Source organism: Corvus cornix, chromosome 1A, assembly GCF_000738735.6.
Source record: "Corvus cornix cornix isolate S_Up_H32 chromosome 1A, ASM73873v5, whole genome shotgun sequence".
NCBI lineage: Eukaryota > Metazoa > Chordata > Aves > Passeriformes > Corvidae > Corvus > Corvus cornix.
In genome coordinates, this window is record NC_047057.1 from 3,432,561 (window position 1) to 3,456,895 (window position 24,335).

The 24,335-nt window shown below is 43.3% G+C and overlaps 1 protein-coding gene across 3 annotated transcripts in view; it reads right to left on the bottom strand.

The window, feature by feature from the left end:
* SFMBT2 (Scm like with four mbt domains 2) overlaps positions 1–24,335 on the bottom strand; it is a 105,606-nt gene that overhangs the window by 45,182 nt on the left and 36,089 nt on the right. For 2 of the 3 annotated variants that reach the window (XM_010407815.4, XM_010407814.4), the window contains exons 5-7: positions 15,831–15,919; positions 12,395–12,641; positions 7,574–7,671 (exon numbers count right to left, since the gene is read on the bottom strand). In XM_010407815.4, coding sequence (XP_010406117.1) covers positions 7,574–7,671; positions 12,395–12,641; positions 15,831–15,919 — 434 coding nt within the window. Of the gene's footprint in view, positions 1–7,573; positions 7,672–12,394; positions 12,642–15,830; positions 15,920–24,335 lie in introns of those variants that run through there. The other variant, XM_039570858.1, reaches the window with a different exon arrangement.

Sequence of the window (24,335 nt, forward strand, 5' to 3'; positions counted from 1 at the left end):
GATAATTAAGTCACTAAGTATTAGCTTTAGGTGATCAACTCAGACTTCAAAATCATCACAGCCATTTGCCTGACCTGGCACCTAAATACCAGGTCAACAAATGTCATTTCTGCTCAACAAATGTCATTTAGGTATAAATAAAGTCTATTTTGTCCACGTCACAAGAATGGAACTCAGGCAATTTTACAGTGCACTGGGTAAAGCTGATAGAGCGGGGGGACCTGGCTAAGCTGCTTTTGTCTGTGACAGTCAGGGAAGCTGCACTCAGGGCTGGTTGCTCTGTGTCCCCAAACCCCAGGAAAGGCATCACCTTCGGATTGTAAAATGCCCACTTTTAGCCCATTCTGCTGAAGACCACTGGAATAATGTAATTTTAAGTACAGCAGCTTACGCAGTGTATAGATAAGAGCAAAAGGCTCTCATTTGAACCTAATTTTCAAATTAGAGGCTAACTTTCAAATATTCTTAAAAGTCAGGGCTCTTTTGGTCCAGGACAGTCAGATGCACACAAATTACAAAACTGCAGCTTCATGCAAAATTCAGAACTAAGTCTGAATGCTGAAAAGTTGCAAGGTTGAGAGGCTGATTAGAAACACTGACCACTTAATAAACGATTGACCTGAACCTCCTTTAACTGTAAAAGCAGGAAATGCTCTTGCCTTCAGTCCCATCTCTCCTGGTTTACTTTAATAAAGGACACAGAAGCCAGCCCCACCTGGTATGAATGGGAATATCTTAGTTGATTTGGTTTTTGTTTTTGAAGAAATCACTTCCCCTCTGTGTTTTCTCTGATTTCTCCAAGAAACTGGCTGTTTCTAATTGCCTAATTTTAATCACAAAGCTCATGTGTGGTAAGCAGGCACAAACACAGTAATAGCAGTGGTTAAACTGCCTCCACAGGAATCTGGCATTTGTTTTTCTATTGAGAAAAAAGAAGGGAAATAAAGAAAGAAACGCTACCAAATGCAACCCTCTGCATTATTTGTAGATGAATCAGCCTTGTTTGTGATTCACCAACTTCCTTTGCTAAACGCAGGGCAATTTTCCCTGAAGGTGCACTCTCTGCAGGGAGACAGAAATACCCCGTAAGACACAGCACGTGCAAACTGTCCCCTTGTTCTGACAAGAGCCAGCAGAGGAAGACCAAAATGTAGAGATGTGGGGTGGGATGATGAGGAAAGGGTGCTGGGAGGGAGGTTTTAGAGACACCATGACCCTGAAGCAACGAGAGCCAGCTACAAACTGCACCTACTGAAGAGCCCCTTGAAAAACTGCAAATGCTTCTTCCGAGGACTGGATTTAGCCCTACAGATTTTAAGCTCCTCTTGTTGAATAAAAAATAGTTGCCATAGAAACAGCAACATTGCAGAGTAGCCGGTCGAAATCCAAGCACACCTTCTCCGTATGGCTCAGCCCGCCGCAGATGGCATTAGGGCAAAGATCCCCTCCCACACAGCACCTGTTTGGCTCTGCCTGGGCGCTGGAAGCATGGGCAGAGGTAAAAGAGATGGATATGCATCCACTCGGGGTTCTTTTGGCGTGTTTGGTTTGGGTTTTTTAGCATCTCAGAGCCACAGTGTTTCACAAGCATTCGCTTTGAGAACGCGTTGTGAGACGCGGTTGTGTTACACAGGTCCCATTTCATGGGGGGTGAAGTCACACAGAAAGGGTGACACAGGTGGGAACAGCTACTCGAGTGCTCAGAGTGAAACCAGCAGCGTCTCTTCTCACACCCCCTTGACACACGGCCCCTCAACTGTGAGGAGGGACGGAGGCTGCCCTTGGTAACATCATGGCAGCAATCGTTACTGAGAAATCAATAGGAATTTGTTCGAGCAGAGAGCATCAGGAGCCAGTTCAATGCACATAGTGAGCTGCAACCAGCCTGAGAAACAGCTATGGACCAGAGCTGCTTTTGCTTTCTTTGAAGACATTAAGGCATCTTTAGATCATACAACAGTAGACAAAGTAGACTCATAGAATGGTTTGGGTTGGAAGGGATCTTAAAGATCATCTAATTCCAACCCCCTGCCATGGGCAGGGACACCTTCCACTATCCCAGGTTGCTCCAAGCCCCATCCAACCTGGACTTGAACACTTCCACAGATGGGGCAGCCACAACTTCTGGGCAACCTGTTCCAGTGCCTCACCACCCCCACAGGAAAGAACTTCTTGCTATTACCTGATCTAAACCTTCCCTCTTTCAGTTTTAAGCCATTCCCCCTTCCCTATCACTACATTCCCATGAAAAATGCCCTAAGTGGGTGACTTTTAGCTCTCACCCAACCCTGTACATGCTGCTGTAGGTGCACATCAGCCCCTCTCAGTGGAAAACACTACCCAAGGATGCAGAAGGCAAGAGCTCAGGATGCCACAACCACCCTCAAACCAAGCCTGGACGCAGTAAGTAAACTAAACCAGGCTCTTTTGCTGACCTCTCCCCATCCTGAGAGACCCCAGCATGCAATGGAGAAAATTACACATGCCAGGGGGACAAGGAGGGCTGAGGGACCTGGTTCTCACTCAGCCCATCTGCTTGGCTTCAACTGCCTTTGGCATTTCTCTCCCAACCCTGACTTTGATATGGTGCTGCCAAACAGACCCTGGAGGCACCTCAGACAGGGCTTGGCTTCACCCACCTCCTTGGATTGCTCTCCCAACCCAAATCCCTGCACAACCCATAGTCAGGATGGAGCTGGAGAGGGTTAGAGCTGTTCACTGCTCACAGAGGTACCACCAGGCTCCAACTCACCCTTTGGCATCAGAGACATCCTTACTCCCTTTGTGGTACCCCTTGGGACTTACAAAGATAAATGCTTTTAACAGAGCTGAGGCAAGAGTGGGTCAAAAGGGAGCGGAACAACAGAGGGATTGGGAAGCCATGGCTGTCTCCCAGCCAGGCAAACAGGAGCCGTGGAAAAGGGCTGGTGAGCCCACGGGTGGGGAAGAACAGATGGAGTATAAATAATCTGGCAGCCTGCAGGCAAAACAGCAACTCGCAGGTTATTAAAGCGCAGCGTGAGGAGCCAGGGCCAGCCAAGCCATCAGGGCATGAAGGGGCTCGGGATTGGGATTTGGCTTCCAAGGGAAACCAAAGGCATGCTCATTTTAAGCTGCTGCATCAGCACGTGCCCATCAGCTGCGGGGGGATGAAGACAGTAAAACCCTGCTGGACTTCAAGGCTACTCATGCAGCCAGGTCAGGATTGCCTACTAGTTGAAAGTATCCCATGGGTTTCTCTAACTTAAACTCTTCCAGAATACAGAACACTGGAAGAGAACACTCAAAAACACCCAAAGTGTTTACCAAATTCTGAGAGACGTTGCCTTCCTTTAGTAAAAAAAAAATCAAGGTCTTGGAGAAAGTGTCAATCTTACTGTCATTACTAAAATGCACAATTCATCCAATGGAAAAAACGTATTTTTTTGGTAGGAAGGAGTCCTGTTTAACATTTGTCTTCAGGCTTGTGAGTGCAGAACTAGAAGCATCACTCTGTCCTGAATTTCAGGGGCAGCTCTTGCCTGGATGGTGGATGGTCCCTCCATCAGGCTCCTTAGGAGAGATTTGTCCCAGCCAATTCCTTCCATGTCATTAGGCTTACTCTATTAACTGGTAACAGGAGACATCCAGAAACACCAGTCAGAAATAGGGGAACATTAGGCTGGGCATAATGCAGAGGGGGTTTTTTTGCCAGAAAGATTTTGAGCTGGAAAAAACAAACAACTTTGGGGAAGGAGAGCAGGGTGGAAAACAAGAGGAATGGGACCAAAGGCTATGAATCAGGAACTTCCACCTGTGTTAGGTAACACCTCTCTCTTCAAGCAATTTCTCAGAGTTTGGTTTAGGGATGTGGCTGGCAACAGCTCCATCCAGGGCAGCCATCAGGATCCACTTCATAGGAATTGGGAATAGGATGCCAATATGCAAAATCCATGGAAAGATGATGAGCACCCCAAATCTTGGGTGGGATTTAGTTCCCCAAACAGAGGTGTCTGAGGTGAGGATCCACGACATCTGCATGGGACCCACAGGAGACTGGAGGAAGCAGAATGGGAAGTCAGAGAGGATCTACAGGACCTCCTGTCTGCCTCTCTCCAGGGAACTAAATCCATTCACCTTACACAAGCTGCTGGGCTGAAACTCTAAAATATGCACTGATTTGTAGTAATAGGGCTGTGTTTGTCTTAGAGAGCACCAGCAATGCCAGCATTGAAGCAAACCACTGAAATTGTTCCACATAACTTGGTATCAGGCCCCAATAACCCTTTGACCATCTTTATGCACAACAAGCCTTGACCATTTTATCAGGTGTCCCCTGAAGCCCAAGCCATCATTTATGACCAGTACCAAACCAAGTGTAGGGGCATCCCAACAGTAACCTGAAATCAGAGCAGACACAGCAAAGGATTCATGTCCTTGGGTTGTGGCCTTTTGGAAGGATTTGTGCTCCTAAGACATTCAAACATCCTTGAAAATCCTGTCTGTATTTATTTTTCTTCAAGGATCAACGTGTTTTCTGAAAAGCAGGGAACAACAAAATAGCAGGTGTGCTGCAAAAAGCTTTTGTGAGGAGAAAAATTTATTCCAGGATGTGCAGTTTGCAAAACACTATGTTTAGAAGCTGCATAATAGCAGCATCTTCTGCCAGTTAAACATCACGTTCCTTTCTCAAAGGATCCTAAAGCATTTTACAAACACTTCCAACATATGGCCAAGTGTAAAACAGCACCAGGAAAAAAAAATAAAAAAGAAAATCCTGTTTGCAGCCTTCTCCCTGATTTCTGCAACCAGCTTCTGTGGTCCGGTGTCCTCTCCCCGGATGCCAAGAGGGGATCAGGGCTGAGCTTTTGCAAGGAATTTCTGGACCTGCTGCTGAACACCAACCACGTGCCAAGTCCAGCTCTGCCACACTCCTGAGCATTGGTAATTCAGGCTCAAGCCCATGGTTTGTGAGTTCTCAGGCAGAACCCAATCCTGTGACACCAAAACCACGGAGTGTCACTGCCGACAGCAGCAAGGGGCTGACAGACCCCTAAGAGCAGCTACTTCTCCCACTACAAACGCGGCTCTGCTCTGCCAGTGCCACCTCCTGGGGACAGTATGATGGCACCACTTCCCACAGTGATGCACAGCTTTAAGGACAACATGGATTCAAGTCATAATCCAGACCAACGTGAATGTGCTTGCCCTGGGGATGGCTCACGAAGAGCAAGCAGACACCTACACCCTCCTCGGCCATGAAATTCTGTAGGGAAATGTGGAAAAACCAGAATGTAACTGCTCAGTGTGCAGTTTACCACGTCTGCCAAAGTAGACATTTTCAGCTTTCCACAAGATCTCTAAGAGTTGCCAGCTGTCAAACCTTGTGTTTTTTATCTCATCTAACACATGACAGCTACAGTAGCAAAGGAGCCCCAGGCACCGTGTAGAGACATTACTTCTGTGCTGGGTTTGTAAAATAAAATAAATTAAAAAAAAAATTTAAAAAGAATATATCTTTGGATATGACACTCTTTGCCAGGATCTTGGATTCTCCTTGAAGGTCCCACACATAATCATTTGCTTTCTTTGCAAGACCAGTAGAGTTCACTCTCAGATAGTCTCCTAAAGCCTTAACTCATGTTTAAGTCATTACTAGAAGAAGACTTGTTCACAGGCACGGATAAAATCTTGTCTTTTTCTCCTTAATTAAGATGCACAAGATGGGGTTGATTCACCCTAAATGGGCAGAATAAAGTGATGCCCACACACAAAAAATTTATTCATTCTCCTGCCTTCCCAGCACCAGAACAGGGGTTCAGACAACACCAAACTCTGAATTCTGCTCATCCTGTGCTCAGCTTCCACTTTACAGCAAACAAAGAAGTCCTACTGACCTAATCAATGACCTAAACATTGACATTTTGCTACATTTGTCCCCAAAGTAACTCTTCTCCTGGGCCATTCAAGCATTCCAAGGTTTTGCATTGTCTTCTAAGAGGAACATCTTTGCAAGCTACAACCACACAGACAGCAACTGGGATTTGCTGAATTCAAATTTATGACCTGCATGCAATAATTAAAATAAGTGGGTATAAGTCTGGCACGCTGGGAAGAGGCAGCAACACAGCTGTTAGTTATAAACTTTTTTTTCAAAAAGGATGTTTCATGAGCCTCATCAGAAACATTCCTCACTCTTTCACATACACAGGAATAAAACTTACACATTAGACATTCCCTTTTGTGATTGAATCCCTGCCCCACACAACGCATTTTTGATCTCCAAGCTGCCAACGCAAACTTTTAGTAGAGGTGGCAGATGGAAGTCGTGGATGAAATAAATGGCAGAGACCCAGAACATTCTGCATGCCACTTCCACCCCAACACGGGGCTCCTCAAGCCCACATCCGTGCCCAAGGCCAACACACAAATCTTCCCACGTCTCCCAGCACAGCAGAGCTCCCACACTGCCAGCACGAGCCACTGCCCAGGCCATTAGCAAAGTGTCCCCAAATTAATGCTGCTAATTTGAGTGCATCCCAGCTGGGTGAGGAGCCTGGATTCCTCATGGGAAGCTGCTGGCACATCCCTACAGGGAGGGTGAAGGTGGCACCAGGGTTTTGTGGTAGCTAGAATGGGGCACGATGAGGGCCTTGTTCCAGTTACAGAACCATAAAATCATTTCAGTTGGAAAAGCCCTCTAAGATCAAAGTCCAGCCATTAACCCAGCACTGCCAAGGCGACCACTGAGTGCCACATCCACACAGGGACTGCACCAATTCCATGGATATTTTGGAGTATCCCACTGCAGTGCTGCTTAAGGGCCAGGAAGGAACAGAGAGGTCCCCCAGGCTGGTGGTGGGGAGGGCAATCTGCTCCACCAGGTCCCCAAGCAGGAGGTGACACTGGAGACATGGGGGCATTGCTGTGCTCCCACACACCTCCCTGAGCATCCTCTCACTGCCCATCCCACCCCAGCCAAGATGGAATTGTTGGAAACCAGGCAGGCACAGCCATAGATCAGGATTATCTGCAGCCACCATGGTTAAGAGCAGTGCAGATTTACATGGGAAATTAAAGCCGGTGCCTTGGTGCTGGAGCACATCTCTAACGATTACAAACCAGAATGAGAATTAAAAAGAAAATTTAAAAAGGAAGATGTGGGAACAAAATTATCTCTCACTTTCATTACAAGTCCCTGAAGGAGGTTTCTCTACCTTGTGGCTTGTGATCAGCTAAAAATTTTGGTAGAAGGCTCACAGAAATCTGTCCAGTTCGTGTCAACTTTTCTATCCATAGCCTTACTACTTCACAGTTGTATATGATGTCTTTGCACAGGTCTAACAGAGTAAGACACACAAAAAATAACTGGAGAAACCCTGGCTGATCACCCCCAGCCCCAGAAAATACTGACCATGAAATAAGGTAAGTCCACACACAAAAATGTGTTTTATACAACCATCCCCCTTGTGACCTTCCATGGTTATGTATTACAGCAAAGGCCTTTCCTGAAAAAAGTTTAACATAAGCTGCTAAACATGGCATGATATTTATTCATCACAGGTTCCATAAGTAAAGGAAAAGTATATTTTACCTTAAACACTTCCATTGGAAGAGGAAAATTTGCTGCATCATTAAGGGATTTTTCCAGAGCGCATTTCCACTCAGTTATAGTCTTCAGAGAATAGATATCTAAAGGGATGACAATAATAAAAAAAAAACAAAAAAAAAAAACCCAAAAGGTGACTGTTTGGAAATCAAACATTTTTGGAAGCCTAAACTTCTTAAGTCATATGACTGGACAGAACAAGTGAAATGAACAGTGTGTGCATTCCAGGCCATGCAGCATGGATACATTCAACACAAAAGCAACTAGCAGGGGCACATTGGAGGAAGATTGTGTTTTCTATCCTGAAGTAAAACCCAGAAAAATTCACATTCTTCACCTACTGCTGAGGGAATAAGAATTGTATTACCTCATTTCTTGAAAATAGCAAAAAAACTCTCCTTTGATTTTCATTTCTCAAAATACCTGATGTTTCCTAGTTTGAGAAGCCTCAGGTCTTCAGCCAATATTAGTTACATTTGAACAAAACAGAAATTATTAAGGCACCTGTTCATTGGAAAGTGGTTGGGGTTTTTTTTAATTGCAGGGTTGGGGTGGGTGTGGGAAGAAACATTTCAGCTCAGTCTCTACCCAGACATTTGTTGGTATCACACTCAAACCAGAGCATCACACCAGAGCAAAACTTACACTTATGAATTTTCATCATTATACTTTTAGGCAACATCTTTGTGCAGCTTCACATTGCTTCCAGTGAGTTTCTTTACACAGGTTTAATATTACAAAATCATTATATTAACAAGCCCTTTGTGGTGCAGTGCAGTGCAGTGAAATGCCTATGAATCATCAAAGGGAACAATGTAGGAAACAATACTGTGATGAGGAACATTATATTGGATTTACTCCTGCCCTAGAAAACATATTGCTATCTTGCACGTAACAAGTTATTACAGAACATTCATATCAAGGCCTCAAAGAGAGAAGATAGGTAGATAGATTGCAACAATTATTAAAATGGAAATGAACATTTGCTCAATAATAAACCTGAACTTAATACAGAGTGAAGAGTGTGGAGCTTTTCTTTGGCCAGTGTGACTTTCCACACTTACATCAAGGTTCAATTTGGCCCAATTTGCATTTAAATCCTGTACATCTAATAACCATATATATTTACTGGCTAGCAGAAGATTTACTGCTGTATCTTACAATTCTGAAGGAGGGAATAAAAAATATGCATAAAAAAAAGAAAGGAACCGGCAAGCACTGTTTCCACCTAGCACTGATGGTACAAGAGAATTTTATGCTCTGAACTCAACAGATTTAAGACCTTATCAAAACAGGATTTGCAGAATCACTGACTGAAGTGGATGTATTTATACTTCCACTATATCAAATCCCACTACTTCAGAACAGACATCAAGGATATGCATATGAATTTAAACACACTTGAAGGGGGATGTTAACCTTTCAGGGCAGTATTTTTAATTCCTCAGCTGTCTGGTTATTAATGGGAATAAAGATTTCAAGTCTTTGTTTACAGCGTGTGCAGGGGGCACAAGTGTTAAGAAGTGCACTCTTTAAATAATTGTTCATTATTTTATAGTTTTGTTGCCCCACTTCTCCCTTGCTTGCAGGAACTCTGATCAGCATGAAGTGCAGGGAGGGGAACGACTCACTTGTTTCTTTCTTTTTTTGGTTTAACTTACAGGGAAATACTTCATACAATATGATTTTGCCCCATGCTGCAGCCAGCCTGTTGTTTCAAGACTGAGTTTAGAAAAACTGTGCCTGATGCTTCCCTGCTGGAAACAGACCCTCATTTTCTGCTGTGATGGCAGTGAAGCACAGGAAAACTGAAATTGGCATTTTGGGTAACTCTGGCCAAGTTTTGAGCAACTTTGGCCAAAATCAGTGAAAACAAGCAGCAACTTCTCTGGGCAGTGTCAACAGACTTCAAGATACAAAGGCAACTGCGGTGGTTTCAAGGAACAGCAAGGAATATCATATGCACATTTAATTAGTGGCATCTTGCTTATGCTGGCGAGTGTATGGACACTAAATTGCATGGTTAAAAGAGCATAAAGCATTTTATTTAAGTGCCAAGGCAGCAGGTAATTGAACAAAGTGTACTGTGTCAAATTGTATTAGGGTTCACAAGTAGTGAGCAATTAAAATGACTAGCAATTTGTCTTTAAATAGAAAGTAACATAAACCGAGATGATCTCGTCCTGCATAAACAGCTGAGCTCAGGCCATCAGTGGCTCTGTGTCGAGCAGCCTGTGCCAATTTGCATTACCAAGGAGGTTTATTCCAGATTCAGATATAGATCTGAAGGGAAAAATAAGCTATAACCCCTTTGCTTCAGTTAAATGGGCTTGTGAGATACACAGAGTCCATGCGGGAAGACAGCTGGGATGCTGTTTCATAGAATCATTGAATGGTTTGGTTGGAAGGGACCTCAAAGATCATCTAGTTCCAAGTCCCAAAGGACCTTCTTGCACATTAAGTGGGTGTTAGGATGTGGGTGGCTTCAAGGAAGAGACCTCTCCATCCAAAATATTGTTTCAGTCCATGGGATCTCCTTTATCTGAGCTGCTCTGCATCTTGAAAGACTGACCTGGAAGTGAAGCCTGTCAAGTGCCAGAGGTGGATCAACAGGGTAAAGTCACACCCCAGACACAAAGGAAAATAAAGCTCAAGGTGGATATGTAGCATCCAAGTTGAGGGTAGGCAAGGCACTGTCACAAGCTGCAGAAGTGATGTATAAAAACACCCTTGTTTGATAGCAAGGGGACACACAGCCTGATTTGGAAGCAGCTGCATGGAGCTGATTCATAACAGCTTTGATACACAGTCTAAGGCTGTTCCCTTAATCAATCAAGGAGTCACCTAAACTGGCTTCAGATGTTCAAAATTTAGGACAACCAGGTATGTGCCCATTGGTTGCAAACCCTGTGAGTGACAAAAATAAGCTTATAAAGATGTCATTTTATCTTACCTACGTTAGGTGTGTCATAGCACCCCCTTTTCCCTACCCATTATAAAGAGAAAGCAATTGCTCCCCCGAACTGTCTTTTGATGCCTTCACTACAGCAGGTGAATCTAATCCCTGATGTGTAAAAAACAAGGTACTGCCCGCAGACTCCCTCTCCTTCCTAAGAAGGTCCAAACTAGGTCCTTCACACAACAGAGGTCTTCCTAGTCCAAATGCTCTTCCCTAAAGAAGCCACTAGGAAAGGGTAAGCAGGCCAGGATGTATCCCTGGTACAGACTCCAGGCCTCAGGTCTTTGAGAGCCTGCATTCCTTGAGAGTCTGTGGTTTAGTAGCTTCATCCCTGAGTTTCTTCTTCCTCTGAGTTAAGGTCTCATACACTTTTTTTAATTCATTGTGCCTCATGAACACGTTGGATGGTTGAACAAGAAGATCTTAAAGGTTCTTTTCCAGTCTTAACAATTCTGTGCCTCCATGTTAGGTGGACATCAAATGATCAGGAGTGGAACAACCAGCATTCCTGCCTCCAGAAACTCCTCAGATTTCATTCCTGACTGCCTACTCCCTGCACTACAGAGCCTGACAACTGGGTCAGAAGGGAGGGTCAATGAAAGACCCTCGAAGCAGTGATCAGGAGAAGACTTGGGCAAAAACAGAAGTGCACTCTTCTTTGAAGGGTCTTTTCTCAGCAAACTCCTATGAAGCTCAACTTTAGGAGGTGTAAAGTAATGAATACCTATTTAAGTCAATGAAAGTCAGGAAGAAGATCTGGACACTGAATTCATTAGTAACAATGGTGACTAAAAAGTGAATGACCAGAGAAATGCAATGGAAAGGAAACAAGTATCAGATGAGAACAGATGAGAACAAGAGACAGAAGTTTTAGAAGTTAAATCAAGGAGAAGGGAGAAGAAAAGTAAACAACTTCAGCAAGTAAGAGTCCAGTAACAGACAAGACAACTGAATAAAAATGAAAATAAAAAGAAAGGCATGATGGGCGGGGAATCGACAGAAAAGGATGTACAACTGGATAAAAGGAGGAAAGAGTAGAAAGCAAATGGAATAAACAAAGAGGAAGCACAGATCTTCTTTGGGCCACTTCTATATTCACCAAACCTATCTATACAGGCCAAGAGAGTACAGAGACGCTCACTAAAAAAGTTGTTTCTCTGTAACACAAAGAGTCTATAAAATAAAAGAGTGGGTGATATTCATGCTCTCCAGCATTCACATCTTAATTAGACGCGATGGGGAACATTGATTCCTACCTATCAGTGAAGAAAAGCACATATTCCCAAAAAGCACTCGAGACCCAAGTCCCCGACAAATTTGTGAACATGAGAATTGAACGTACTGGGGTAAACTCTCCTCATTAGGTGTGAAGGACAGAAGCCACAGCAGAAGCACCTTCCTAAAGGAGGGGAATTCAATACCCATGGAAAAACTTCACCTGCAGCACAGAGAAAATGAGGCACAGACCTGGACACGTTTTTAACCTACACAGGAAAAGGTGGGTCAATTTGTGATCCCAGGCTGGCTTAACTGCAGTCCCAATCCCTCTCCATTCCAGCTGGTTTGAAAATTAAACTCAACCCTAAAGAGCTTTTTTCCCAAGCTGTAATCTCCTGATGTTTAATGTGGTCTGACAGACTTGTAAAGACGTCAACTGAATTTATTTAATAAACAACACAGTTCACTTTGAACCCAAATTAGATGGATCTCACCTCCCATTTGTGCCACAGCCAGAAACTACTGACAAAGCAATGTGAATGCTGGAGAAGGACAAACGGGCTGCACAAGTATCTCGAAACATCAGTGAACGCCGCAAAGGGAGACAGTATTCTGGGGAGGTTCTTTACCTGCAGGTGGGTCCATTCTGTATTTATTCTCTTGACACCAACCGACTGGTCGAAGTCTGCAATCCAAGTAAAACAACCACTGGTCATAGGATTCAGTCTCCTCCAATCCCACATAGCGAAGGCGTAATCTTCCTCCAACATTTTCAACCACACTAACTATCCAGTACTGAAAGGGATTCTGGGAATCCTGCAGCTCTATTAAGGAATCAACTGTAATGAGGTCTACAGGGTTTTTTCCTCGCAGAGGCTGTTTGAATAGAAGCAAAACTCCTTATTTTAAACTTTATTTGAAGACTTCTCAAGGAAACAGATGACAGCAGAAGATTATTTTTGTTTTTCACACCATCATCCAAGCGATCAGCAAACAGTCTGTTCTTCTTCTATTTTACCCAATGTCTTCCAAGTGCAAATTCAGAAGTAAAACAGAAAACAACAGTTGTGCTAATTTCTCAACCGACATCATCAACAACAACAACAAGAAGAAAGAATAATAAAAGGTGGAACAGCTCGAATAGCACATCCACTTGGGAATCTCCTGAACTACTCAAAGCCCGGTTATATTGGAGGATTTCAAACCAAATTCTCATTGATTGCAGCTGATAAGAACCAATCACAGGACTGGACCCTAACATTTACCTGAAAGATGACCACTTTGTTCATGACCCAAAAATTTCACTCTGTGTACTGATCTCTTCCACCCAAGGCTTTATCTCATTCTCACTGGCGTGGAGAGAAAATTATCCCCCCCAGCCATGGATGCATGAGTCTGTGGGGGTTATTCCAAAGCTCAAAGACAACAGCAGGTTTGGATCCAAGCCCAAGGCACACAGGATTTGTTGGGTCAAGCCACCATGCCCAACAAATCCCAGTGACTGAGGTTATTTACTTATATGTGGTTATTTTCTGGGATCCCACTCTGCAGCCACTCACACACATGTCTAACTTCCCACCTGCAAAGCTGCCAAGCACTGCCATTAAAAAACCATGAGGTGCTCTGCAAAACAACCACTTTGGGGCTCAGTGTTTTTGTTTTGTGACTGTGAGCATCTCTGTGCTCTCAAGCTTTAACATAATGGTTAGATTTCTTTTTTTTTAATTAAATACAAGTTTGAATTCTTATGCAGTGTCTCGATTTCGGGGCTTTAAGTGCAGCATATTAAAATGACCCCAAGACTTGGAAGCATTGGTCCCCAATGGAAATGCTAAGCAAAGGCAAAACACATTAAAAACAAGAACTTCTTTTTTTCCTGTGTGTTTGTCCCACTTTTACTTAATTAAACCAAATAAACATTTCATGTTACTTTTAAAAATATTAATTCTGTAAATCAAGAGTCAGTCCAGGATGGTTCTTTCTAGCAGTGGCTACAAAACAAAATAAGTAGAAAGACTTATTTTTCAATAAGTTATTTTTCCTACCAAATATCGAAAATATTCGAATTTTGAGATGCAACTGATTTTCACACATCTCTCTTAATCCAAAAATGCAGGCAAGAGAATGAGAATATGGTAAAAAAATGCAATTAAAATTAACTAAAAGCTTATCACATGTACACTTTTAAACAGCTTTATGATTAATAGATATTTCTCAGAACAATATATTTGCCATTCATTATAAGCTACTTTTCTACAGTGCAAGCTGCAAGCATCTGTATAATCTCTTCAAATATTATTTCATGGCAAAATGCAGTGTCAGAATTTAATAATACAACAGAAATCCACTTTAATGTGGATTTTTTTCCCCTCTCATACAACTGCTTCATTGCAACAAAATATTCTTTAATATGAAACTATGGTGTAATGATTTAACTTATTATAATAAATCCCTGGCTGTATCAAAGTGAATATTGCTTCTCTGATTTGTGTGCTAAATTTTAAGCCAATGGGCTGTCACTTACCCCACGAGAACTGAATGGCTAGGATTAATAATCGGCTTGCATGAAATATTAACATTTACCATAATGCAAGAACCCTTCACATGCGTAGCTGGCATGTTAAAAAAAGATTTAAAAAGTAGCAGTACATATTGATTTAGCAGTCTAACAACAATCTGCAGCACTCAAGAACAGCAAATCTGTCAACAGGGGCCAACATACATTGCACGACACAGACAGCACTGAGCACATAAAACACCAGGAAAGGGTCAGAAACTGTTTCAAGACAACACAATGTTTTCTCTCTCTGCTTTTCTGCCTAGGGCTGCCTCTCTTCCCTGCCTGCAGAAAGGAGAGGTTTGGCACACACCAGAGATGGGGGTTGGACACCATCAGATTTCTGCATATGCCACCTGGGAGTGGTCCAGGAATGGGGATGCAGCAGGCCCGAGGAGGTGGATTATCTGGGATCTGCAAAGGCTGTTCATCCCTCAGATTGGGGAGGAAAAAAAACCCTAATGGTACAATATTAATTCTCCGTGCCAGGCATGGGCACGTGGAAAAAGGATGCAGCTGTGGCTGGTGGAAGTGACCACAGACAAAAAGATCAAAAATGGTGCCTGGATGCACACTGGCTTCCCACAGGCCAACATGAGCACTTTCACAAAGGTCAGCTTCTGTATGCCCTCACTCTCAGCCTAAATGCAGAGGGACAAAGAATGAGGGGCTCCTGCAGGACCATCTGTGTCCTCTCCAAATGTCCCCACAGCATCCACATGAGAGCAGGACAGGCCCTGATGGAAAAGCTGCCCATGGTTTCAAGGTGAAGCCGTGGGATTTTTATCCAGGATCTCAAGGCACACAGAGGCTGTCCCTGGGTGCAAGTCACCCTGTGGATCTGCTGCACAGACTGGCCTCTTGGCTGAAGGGGTGCATCTAAACAATGGACCCTTCTGCTCCTCTGAGGCCACCTCACCCAACAACTTCCCCGCTAAATGTGACTGCTGGATTTAGGTAGAGGGAATGTCCTTGGGGGAGCTCTTTCCATACAGAGATAAAGTTGACAGTGCTCCCCATCAACCTACTAAACCCCCTCCCCAGCCTGTGCCACAGAATTACAGGATGGTTTGGGTTGGAAGGGACCTTAAAGATCATCCAGTTCCAACCCCATGCCACAGGCAGGGACACCTTCCACTAGACCAGATTGCTCCAAAACCCATCCAACCTGGCCTTGGACGCTTCTAGGGATGGGGCAGGGCTGAGCTGGCAGCTCAGGTCACCAGTTTGATGGATCTATTGGGGCACTGAAGGGCTGAGCTCTCCTTCGTATGGATGTTCTCCTTCCCCACCCAGCCTTTTTTGAGCACCCAATTTTCTTAAGAACTAAAAGGCAAAACAAACTCCCCGTGACTGGGTCAGAAGCAGAGTCCAGGCACTGGTGCCATGGATTTTGGGGTGGGGCTGGGTCAGGTCCTAGGGCTGGCACACAGACACGGCAAGCACACGGCCCTGCAGGCTGGGAGCACACACACCAAGGAGGAGAGGAACTGCAATCTAATACATACACCTTCCAGCAAATTCGCAGGGGCCGTCCTGGCGCCGGTCAGATCCTGGATGAGAAACTCTGTCCAGTCCATGTATTTCTCTTTGATTGCTGGGGAAGGGGAGGGAAGAAAACAAATGCTTAGCACAGCAGACTGCATTGACTCGCCACGTGTGTATCACGCAATGGATTTGGTGTATTTAGTAAGAAGAAATTTTTCATTATTAGAGGGATGAGGCCCTGGCACAGGGTGCCCAGAGAAGCTGGGGCTGCCCCATCTCTGGAAGTGTTCAAGGCCAGGCTGGACGGGGCTTGGAGCAGCCTGGGATGGTGGAAGGTGTCCCTGCCTTGGGAGGGGGTGGCATGAGACAATCTTTAAGCTCCTTCCCACCCAAACCATCCTGTGATTCCATGATTTTAGAAACACCTCCTTGGGGTTTACCAGCTCTAAAGTTTTGGATGCAACTGCAACTCAGAGCAGAAGAAAAGCTGGTTTATTGTCCAGTTCTTTGGGCAACCTGTGCACACGGTTAAATCCCCCAAAAAAGGGAAGGTGTTGCTCCACTGTAGCCACTGACAGTGATTTACAACATCGTGGCTTATCATCCCCATCTCTCCCATTCAGAATTGGCCACTGCTTGTGTAACCACTCGTTTCCTGCTTATCACCTGGGCTCAGATGTGATTTATAAAGTCTTTTTGTATGTTCACTAATGACCTCTGGGAAAAAAAGAAGCTGTGCAAACTTTCAGTTCCTTGACAGGAGACCAGAAACTCCAGGTGCTTTTCCAACAAAGTAGAAAAATCAAGCCTGAGAACATCATATATCAGCTGCTGAGTCAATACACTAGCAAGAAGAAAGATTGAAAGAGTCTTTCCTTTATCAGGAACTTCTGTTTCATTTAGAAGAAACTGAGTAATTTCTGACCTAAACACTGTGAACCTGTGTTACTTTAGGACATGCATCCAGACAGTTTTATAACATTTGAACTGAAATATATAAATTTTCCCTCTAGGATTCACATTCCAGGTCAGTTCTGGTTGAAATCAGTGGACACATAAAGGCAATAATTCAGGTAATCTCAGCTTCGGAGATGCCTCTTCAAATGCATTGTGCATTTGCAATCAGAAATGCAGAAATCAGACTTTAATTACACCTGCCTGTAAATGGGAATTAAATTACATCTGGAACTTTGTTTTCTCCCAAAAATGATCTTACTTATATGTGACAGAATCATTAGGAATACAGTTATGTCGTTACCTTAGAAACACCTATAGAAGGGAAAAATCAGGAGCATTTGAAAATTTAAACCTTTCCTCTGAATAAACAACTGGATACGTGGTGTAAAGACCATTACCCCATGGCAATCCATATGACTGGGCATGGATAAAGACACAAGCCATTCCCAGTGCATCTTACCTCAACCTCATTTCTGAGTTGTGCTCCTTCCTCAAAAGCCAGTGCTCCCAGCTTCAGCTATAAATCCAGTTTATAGATCTAAATTACATTAAAAGTGCATTTAAATGTATTTAAAATTATCAAATCTTGCAGTGCTGGACTTCGAGCCTCCATAAAATAACACTTGAACTTGCCTGGAACCATTCTAAGTCTTCTGCAGCACTGATTTTTGCATTATTTCCAGAAGATTTATGACCTTTGCATTATTTAAGACAAAAGAACAGCCTGAGAAGAAATGGTTTAGATATGACACTTTCTCTCTCAACACTCCTGCTGCGTAACCTCATCAGTTCCTGTCCACCTACATCAGGATAAAGAACACAAACTGAATTTTGGCATCAGGGAGAGGACAGTAATTGTGGTAATGAATGAGGCTGGAGTCCCTCTAGTTCAGACTTCTGCCTCTCCCTGAGAACAGCACTGAAAGGTGCAAGTTGAACTCGATTTTCGCTCATTCCCACAAAGCTGTCAGCCAAATTCTGAATGCCAGAGCTTCACTACCAAGGAATGACAAATGTGATAAAAAGCACACAGTTTGAACTTTCAAAGCTGGCAGGAGTTGGGGGAGGTGGGGGGAGAATAGGATTTTCAAAGTTGACAACAGATTAACAGATTTCAGGGGCTTCCACTTCCAGATGCACCATTGGAGATGTCGTAACAGTGCCTGATTCACAGATCTGGCTGTCTGTCAGTCAGTCTCCCTTCCAGTGCCTTTCAGAGAGAAAAAAAATCCCTTGTCCTTTTTAAAAGATTTGCACCTCACAGTTTGACATCTAAATAAACTGATGCCTCCCTCCACATTCAAATCTGGATTAGAGGCTTCCGAAATCCTTAAGTGCCAAGGTGACCTCTGTATTCACACTAAACAGGCTCAGTTGGAAAAAAAAAAAAAGAGCTATACTCAGTTTCTAGCTGGTTTCAGAACCATCCCTCCTGCACAAATCTAATTTCTAGGGTTTTCCTTTATTTTATTCCGCTGTTGTGGCATAGACAAAATGACTCTGAAAACCTCTGAGAGACAATAAATTGCACTGGAAGTTGTAGAAACAGGGATTTGTACCTTCCTCTGTGCCTACAGAGCACAATCAGCCTTCTCAGTTCTACACTTCAAGTTACCACAATGTAAACATTAATTTTTAGTAGTAATGAAGAGAATCTGAATGATCACAGTATCTGCAAAAGCCTTTGAGGACCAAGCAAAATGTTAAACAAATATATTCAAACTAAGGAAAATCTGCTGGGTAAATGAGAATAGCTGTCAGTGCAATGCATGGGTGCCCAATCTGAGCATCCCTCTCCAGAAATGCAGGCGCTCCTCTGGCATATCCCACTCAGCACTTGGGGACTGAAGAAGTGAAATTTCAATCACTATTTCCCATTTTCCCTCGTTAGCTACAGGAAAAGGCTCTGCTGAACCTCTCCTACTGCAGACAGGCTGGGAGAACTCAGCTGTTTTTTGCAGCTGGACCACTGGTGGGAAGGGAAGGTGGCCAGGATAAAGGATCCTGCTCCATGGTGACCTAAACTCCACTAGAATTCCTATTTTCAAAACATTTTTTCCTGCCTTAAATAATTTCAGTGAGTCAGGAGTGGTCCATGGGTTTCAGACAGCCATGCTTCCTTCACCTTTCAACAGATCCATTTTCCCAGAAGACTCCAGTGAACTTCCCCAGTAGCTCTGCTCCAGGTTGTGTTCATTTAGGAGTAACTGCACACACAGGAAAACCCATCTGAATCCAGACCACTACAAAAAGAGCTGTGAAAGATCCCACATTTCCCTCCCCAATTCCTGAGGAGCAGTTGTAGTGATGCACCCGTTCCTGAGTTCCCAGGCTCAGGGCTGGGCTGGTGAAGGCTGAGCCACTCCTAACAGAACTCAGTGAAATTATTCACACCTGCAACAGTAAAAACCAGGTCCCTGCAGCTCACTGCCTCCTTCCATGAAAAAAAGTATTTATTTCAGAGAGCACCTTCTAGTTTGGCAAACATTAAAGCAAATTCTTAAATCAGAAAGAAAAAGGACCATTCCACCTTAAGACTCAGGTTATAAAACTGAGCTCCCCTTGCAGAGGCCTGGACTCCACCAAAAAATGGATCTGATCCAATATCCCTCAAATTCCTCCCACTTTGCTCTACCCAATTCACCTGGCCCACAACCTCTCTGACTCTCAGGCCTCTCCCCTCCTAACCCACTGCCATTTCCTCACTTTTACTCGTTGGTCTCATTCTCCCAGCTGTGTCCTGAGACTCCAGGCTGTGGCCTGTATTTATCACTGGACACCAGGTTTTCCCCATGAGCTGCTCAAACCAAGCCCTTTCCCCTTGCTCTGTGCGTGATGACCATGAAAACCATTCCAGGAGCAGCTGGAAATGCTGGAGCACAGCCCATCCCCTCCAATCCCACTGAACTAGTGCCCGAGAGGCAGGACAGCAGCTTCATTCCCTGCAACCCTGTAAATCTCTGTGTCCTGCCTCAGCCTCAGCACATAATGGGTTCAGATTTATCTGCCTCTCCAGAGAAATAAGAGATTAAAAGCACATTCGCAGTCCCATGACAGCACTGAGGCACAGGCACTCCATTCAATGAATATGAGATACTATTATCACATTAGCAACTCTTGGGATTTTATCTAGTTTTCTAGTAGTTGCTGTTTTTCTGAGAGCTGCTCCTCTCAGGCCATGGGTTTACATGAGAATTCTCATTTTCTTTTCTTTTTTTTCAAGAACAGGACACTGCAAAGTGCAGGAAAAACCTTGAAATGTGAAAAACCGACAAGACAATGGAAAGAACGTGGTTTGTTTTTTACTTTTCATGACTGCTTTTCCCCCCCCCCAAAAGGCACCCACTTGATTGACAAGAAAAAGACTCAGGGATCTGAACTGCTACATTTGGTAAAATAAAGGAATGGCAGCATAAATAACTTACAGGCATACAGAACCTAAAAATAAGCTACTCCTGGGAAACACCTCAGTGTGTCCCGTGGATACACATGCCCAACAAGCAGTAATATCAAGTTATGCTCATTTTTGCCTATACTTTAAAAAAAAAACCAACAAAAACCCAACAAAACACTCTTCATGTTGGGTTTCTTTTTTTTTTAATAACCCAGGATCACCAGCAACCTGTCGACACCTCTACAGGAGAATCCCCACTGGAACCCATCAACCTCTAAACAGCAGAGTTTTAATTTTCTCATACGTGAAGAACAGCATCTTAAACAGCTTTATAAAATGGTTTAAGATCTTTCAGATTAATCTGCTAAGTGACAACACTTTCAGTGTGGAAACTATTTTTATCATTAAAAATTTAACTCTTTCCTAGGACTGGAATGAACAAAAATAGTTAACAAGATGAATTATAGCTGGGCAGGACCCAGGCAATTCTTCTCACTCCACTGTGAAATAAACTAAAATACCAGGATCTCATTAAAAAATTCATTTTCTAAACAAATAATTCAGGATGTTCAAAAATTTATATATAGGTGTATTAGAAATACATTTAAGATCCACTGAACTAAAGCTGCTGGTGCCAGCAAGAGATGCCCAGAGCCTGGAGAAGGATCACAGATTAGCAGGAGAGCACGTGAAGGGCAGCACAAAGGAATTCCAGCCACTCCATCCAGCAAGGACAGGTGACATTGTAGTGGGGATCTGCTACATGTCACCCATCCAGGAAAACTAAGGCTGGACAGGGGTTGGAGAAACCTGGTCTAGTGGAAAGTGTCCCTGCTCATGGCAGGGAGGTGGAAAAAGATGATCTCTAAAGTCCCTTCCAACCCAAACCATTCTGTGACTCTGTGATAAGATATACAGTTTTTTAAAAGCTAAACAGCATATTGCAAAACTATAGAAAGCTTACAATATTGACATTTTCTTTTAATTTTAAAGTTGTCACACATTTGATGCAATATTTATAAGTTACGAAAATATTAACATATAAATGTTGTAACTATGTTATAAAGGTCTAAATGATGGGAGTCGAAATGAGATGTCTTTATATCAAAATAACATAGAATGCTAAAACAATTTGTTTAGACTTCAGCCATCAAAACAATTTGTCAAAACTGACATGTTCTCACAAAATATTTCCATTTTGATAAAACAGCATTTTGACAGGAAACGGTTGAATCCCCACATTTTCATTCGTCTTGCTGAACTATTTACATCCTTGTGAACCAGACTGGATGTGAAAACAGGATGGGGGTTGAGTGCTGTCCCTAAGCAAAAGGCTCAGGCTGTTTCTGAACCCTCCCCAAGACCTTCAGGGCTGGGAACACACTTCACTGCATACCCTACAAAGCCAGATCCTCCATTAAGTATTTCCAAAATAAAATAAATAAAAACTACATTTTAGAAGAATCTACTTAGTGCTTTAATAGCATTTTTTAATAAAAATTACTATTTGCCTTGAACTCTTTTGTAGGCTCCCTGAAAAAAAGCCAAATGGGGCTAAAGACGTCTTCAAACAAACTTCTTACTTAAAACTTCAAACAGTCTTCTCTTATCACAGCAGCAGAGTTCTGTGGTTTGAACTGGATCACAAAACAATGCAAATTCAGTCCAGAAAAGAAAAGAAAGTTCCTCAAGAACTGTTGATCTGATCTTCTTGTGGTGCAGCCACAAATATCATGAGGCCCCAACTTCAGAGCTCAGGCACTGCCTTCTATACACTTGCCTTAAATAAAGTGTTCAAGGAAAATATTCTACAGAGAGGATTTTCATGGAAACCAAAAGTCATAAGCAACTGTCCATCAAAGAATACAAGTGCTTAAAAGACACTTCTGGACCAGCAGTACTCTGTGGCCCCATCCATGTGAATTTACAACAGGCTAATGAACAGATGCTGGAAGGAAGCGTGATGTCTGTAGGACAATGTGTAGCTCTTGTATTCCCTTAGTAGATGCTCCTTTAAGCTGTTGATTGATCTACTTGCTCTTACAGCTCTTAATTATCTCACCTTTAAAAAAATAAAACTGGATAAATGCAATCTTCAAATTAATGTTTGGCCTACATGAGCTACTTAATTTAGTAAGAATATTCTGCATGCTTTTTTAATTGTCTTCAAGAGATTTGGTGCCCTCTGTTTTTCAGGCTACCTAAACCATCCTGAAATCATTTCTAAGATAAGATTATGCTGCAGTTTCTATGGTCTTGACCCAAGAAAGGGCCAACACACAGACCTTAATCCTTGCATGCCCAACTCTGCATGAAAAAGCACTCCTTGATTAAAAAAGTAGAGGGGAAAAAAAAAACCAAACAGAGAAAGGCATGAACACACACTTTAGGTTCTCACCTGAACAATTCCCTTACAGTTTTTTCTATTCAACTACACTGAATTTCAGTACAATGCTACTTTTATCCTTCCTGCTGCCATTCAGGGTTTCCAGAAATTATCTACTTATATTCTTTAGGTCAAAATAAGAAAGTTCATGTGCAGAAAGCTGCCTCACTGTCCACAGGACACTTCGCTTCCTAACATCCTTTGAGCCCTTCACAGACGTGCACACCATTCCCCTCAGGTTTCTGTAGTCCTTAATTAACTGCTATCTTTTTAACAATAAGAAGAGTAGCGGGTGGCTTGGGAGTTGCTTTTTCATTTCTTGAAGTTTGCACTGGCTACAAACTCCAACCCAGCTGCAGGAACTACGGGTGGAAGAGGTGGATGCTGTGGGAGAAAACCATCAGTGTGTGCAGACAGGGTGGGTGGATGCTATTAGAGTGAGGTGGTTTTTTTTTAATTATGCAAAATTTTGTAAAAATCCCCTCCATTAACTCACTGCAGCTCGGGAAGCTGAACAATACACTTTGCCTGGCAGAAGGGTCACCACCAAATACTGAGGCACTCCCATGCAGTAGGATCAGCTGTCTTCACCCCAAACACAACATTACGGATATACAGACACACTCTTCTGAGATCCCACTGCTGTGGCTTTCTGCTTCCAAGTCAAACTGCCCAAGATCAGAAGAGAAATTTGCCTCATAGATCCCAACAGCACAGTGACCACAAACCCAGATCAGCCTGCCCTGACTCCCTGAGCACAACAGCATCAGGTACCCATCCAGCAATAAATGATCTACTCATAAGTACTGTGATTAATTACCTCCCTTCAGTCAAAGTCAATACTTGGCTTGCACTGAAGTTATTTAAAATCTAAAAAAAGAGGATAAAAAGGAGAGGGGTGCTGATAATGGGAAGCGACTCTGTCTTGGTGGTGTTACTTATCAATTGCAATCAGATTACACAGATAACGAATAGCAGCAAATTTATCAGCTCCACTTGGACTTGTCACCTCCCTTTGCTTCAGGACTTCACTCAAGTGTGATCAGCACCACCCAGCCTGGAATCATCCAGGCACAACACTGCTCTCCCTCGGGATATGGGAATGGGGGAAGAGGGGAGAGAGATACGGTAGGACATGGCAAGAGAGGGGAATTAATCTCTTCCCATCCTTCACTTTGCAGGGATGCAACCAATTCATTCAGCTGGTCCCTCAGCATAACAAGAAGTCACGTGTGGCCATCCAGCCTCAACAGGGTGGAATTCAAGGATGAAGCATTCGGCTGTTTAGAGCCTTTGCCACATATTTATAGCCCAGGTTAATGGTTGGGCTCAATGATCTTGGAGGTCTTTTCCAACCCAAATGATTCTGCAATTATTTATCTATTTTTAAGACGTTTTTACATTGATTTCACCTGGAAGACGATTCTGCAACTTTGTCACCTCGATTAGTACCAAAACCCACCCTCACTAACACCACCACGAACTGGGAAGGGAATGCAAAAATATCTTCCTGACGTGACCATTTTTCAGTGGGTCACTTATCTGCTCTCTTGTATCTGCAGGCACAAATGAAGGCTGATTATTCTGATTTTGCTACACAATCCAGCGTGGCAAAAATGGGCTGATTTTAGTCTCAGTTACCTCTGTGATAAATTAGGAGAAAACCTGAGGCATAACTACAAAGTCAGAGTGTTTCACCCAGAGCGAGTGGTTTGTGCTCCTCCAAAATTTCTTACCTGAACAGAAACTGCATGCTCCTTAAACACAGCAATAGCACTGCTCTCTGCC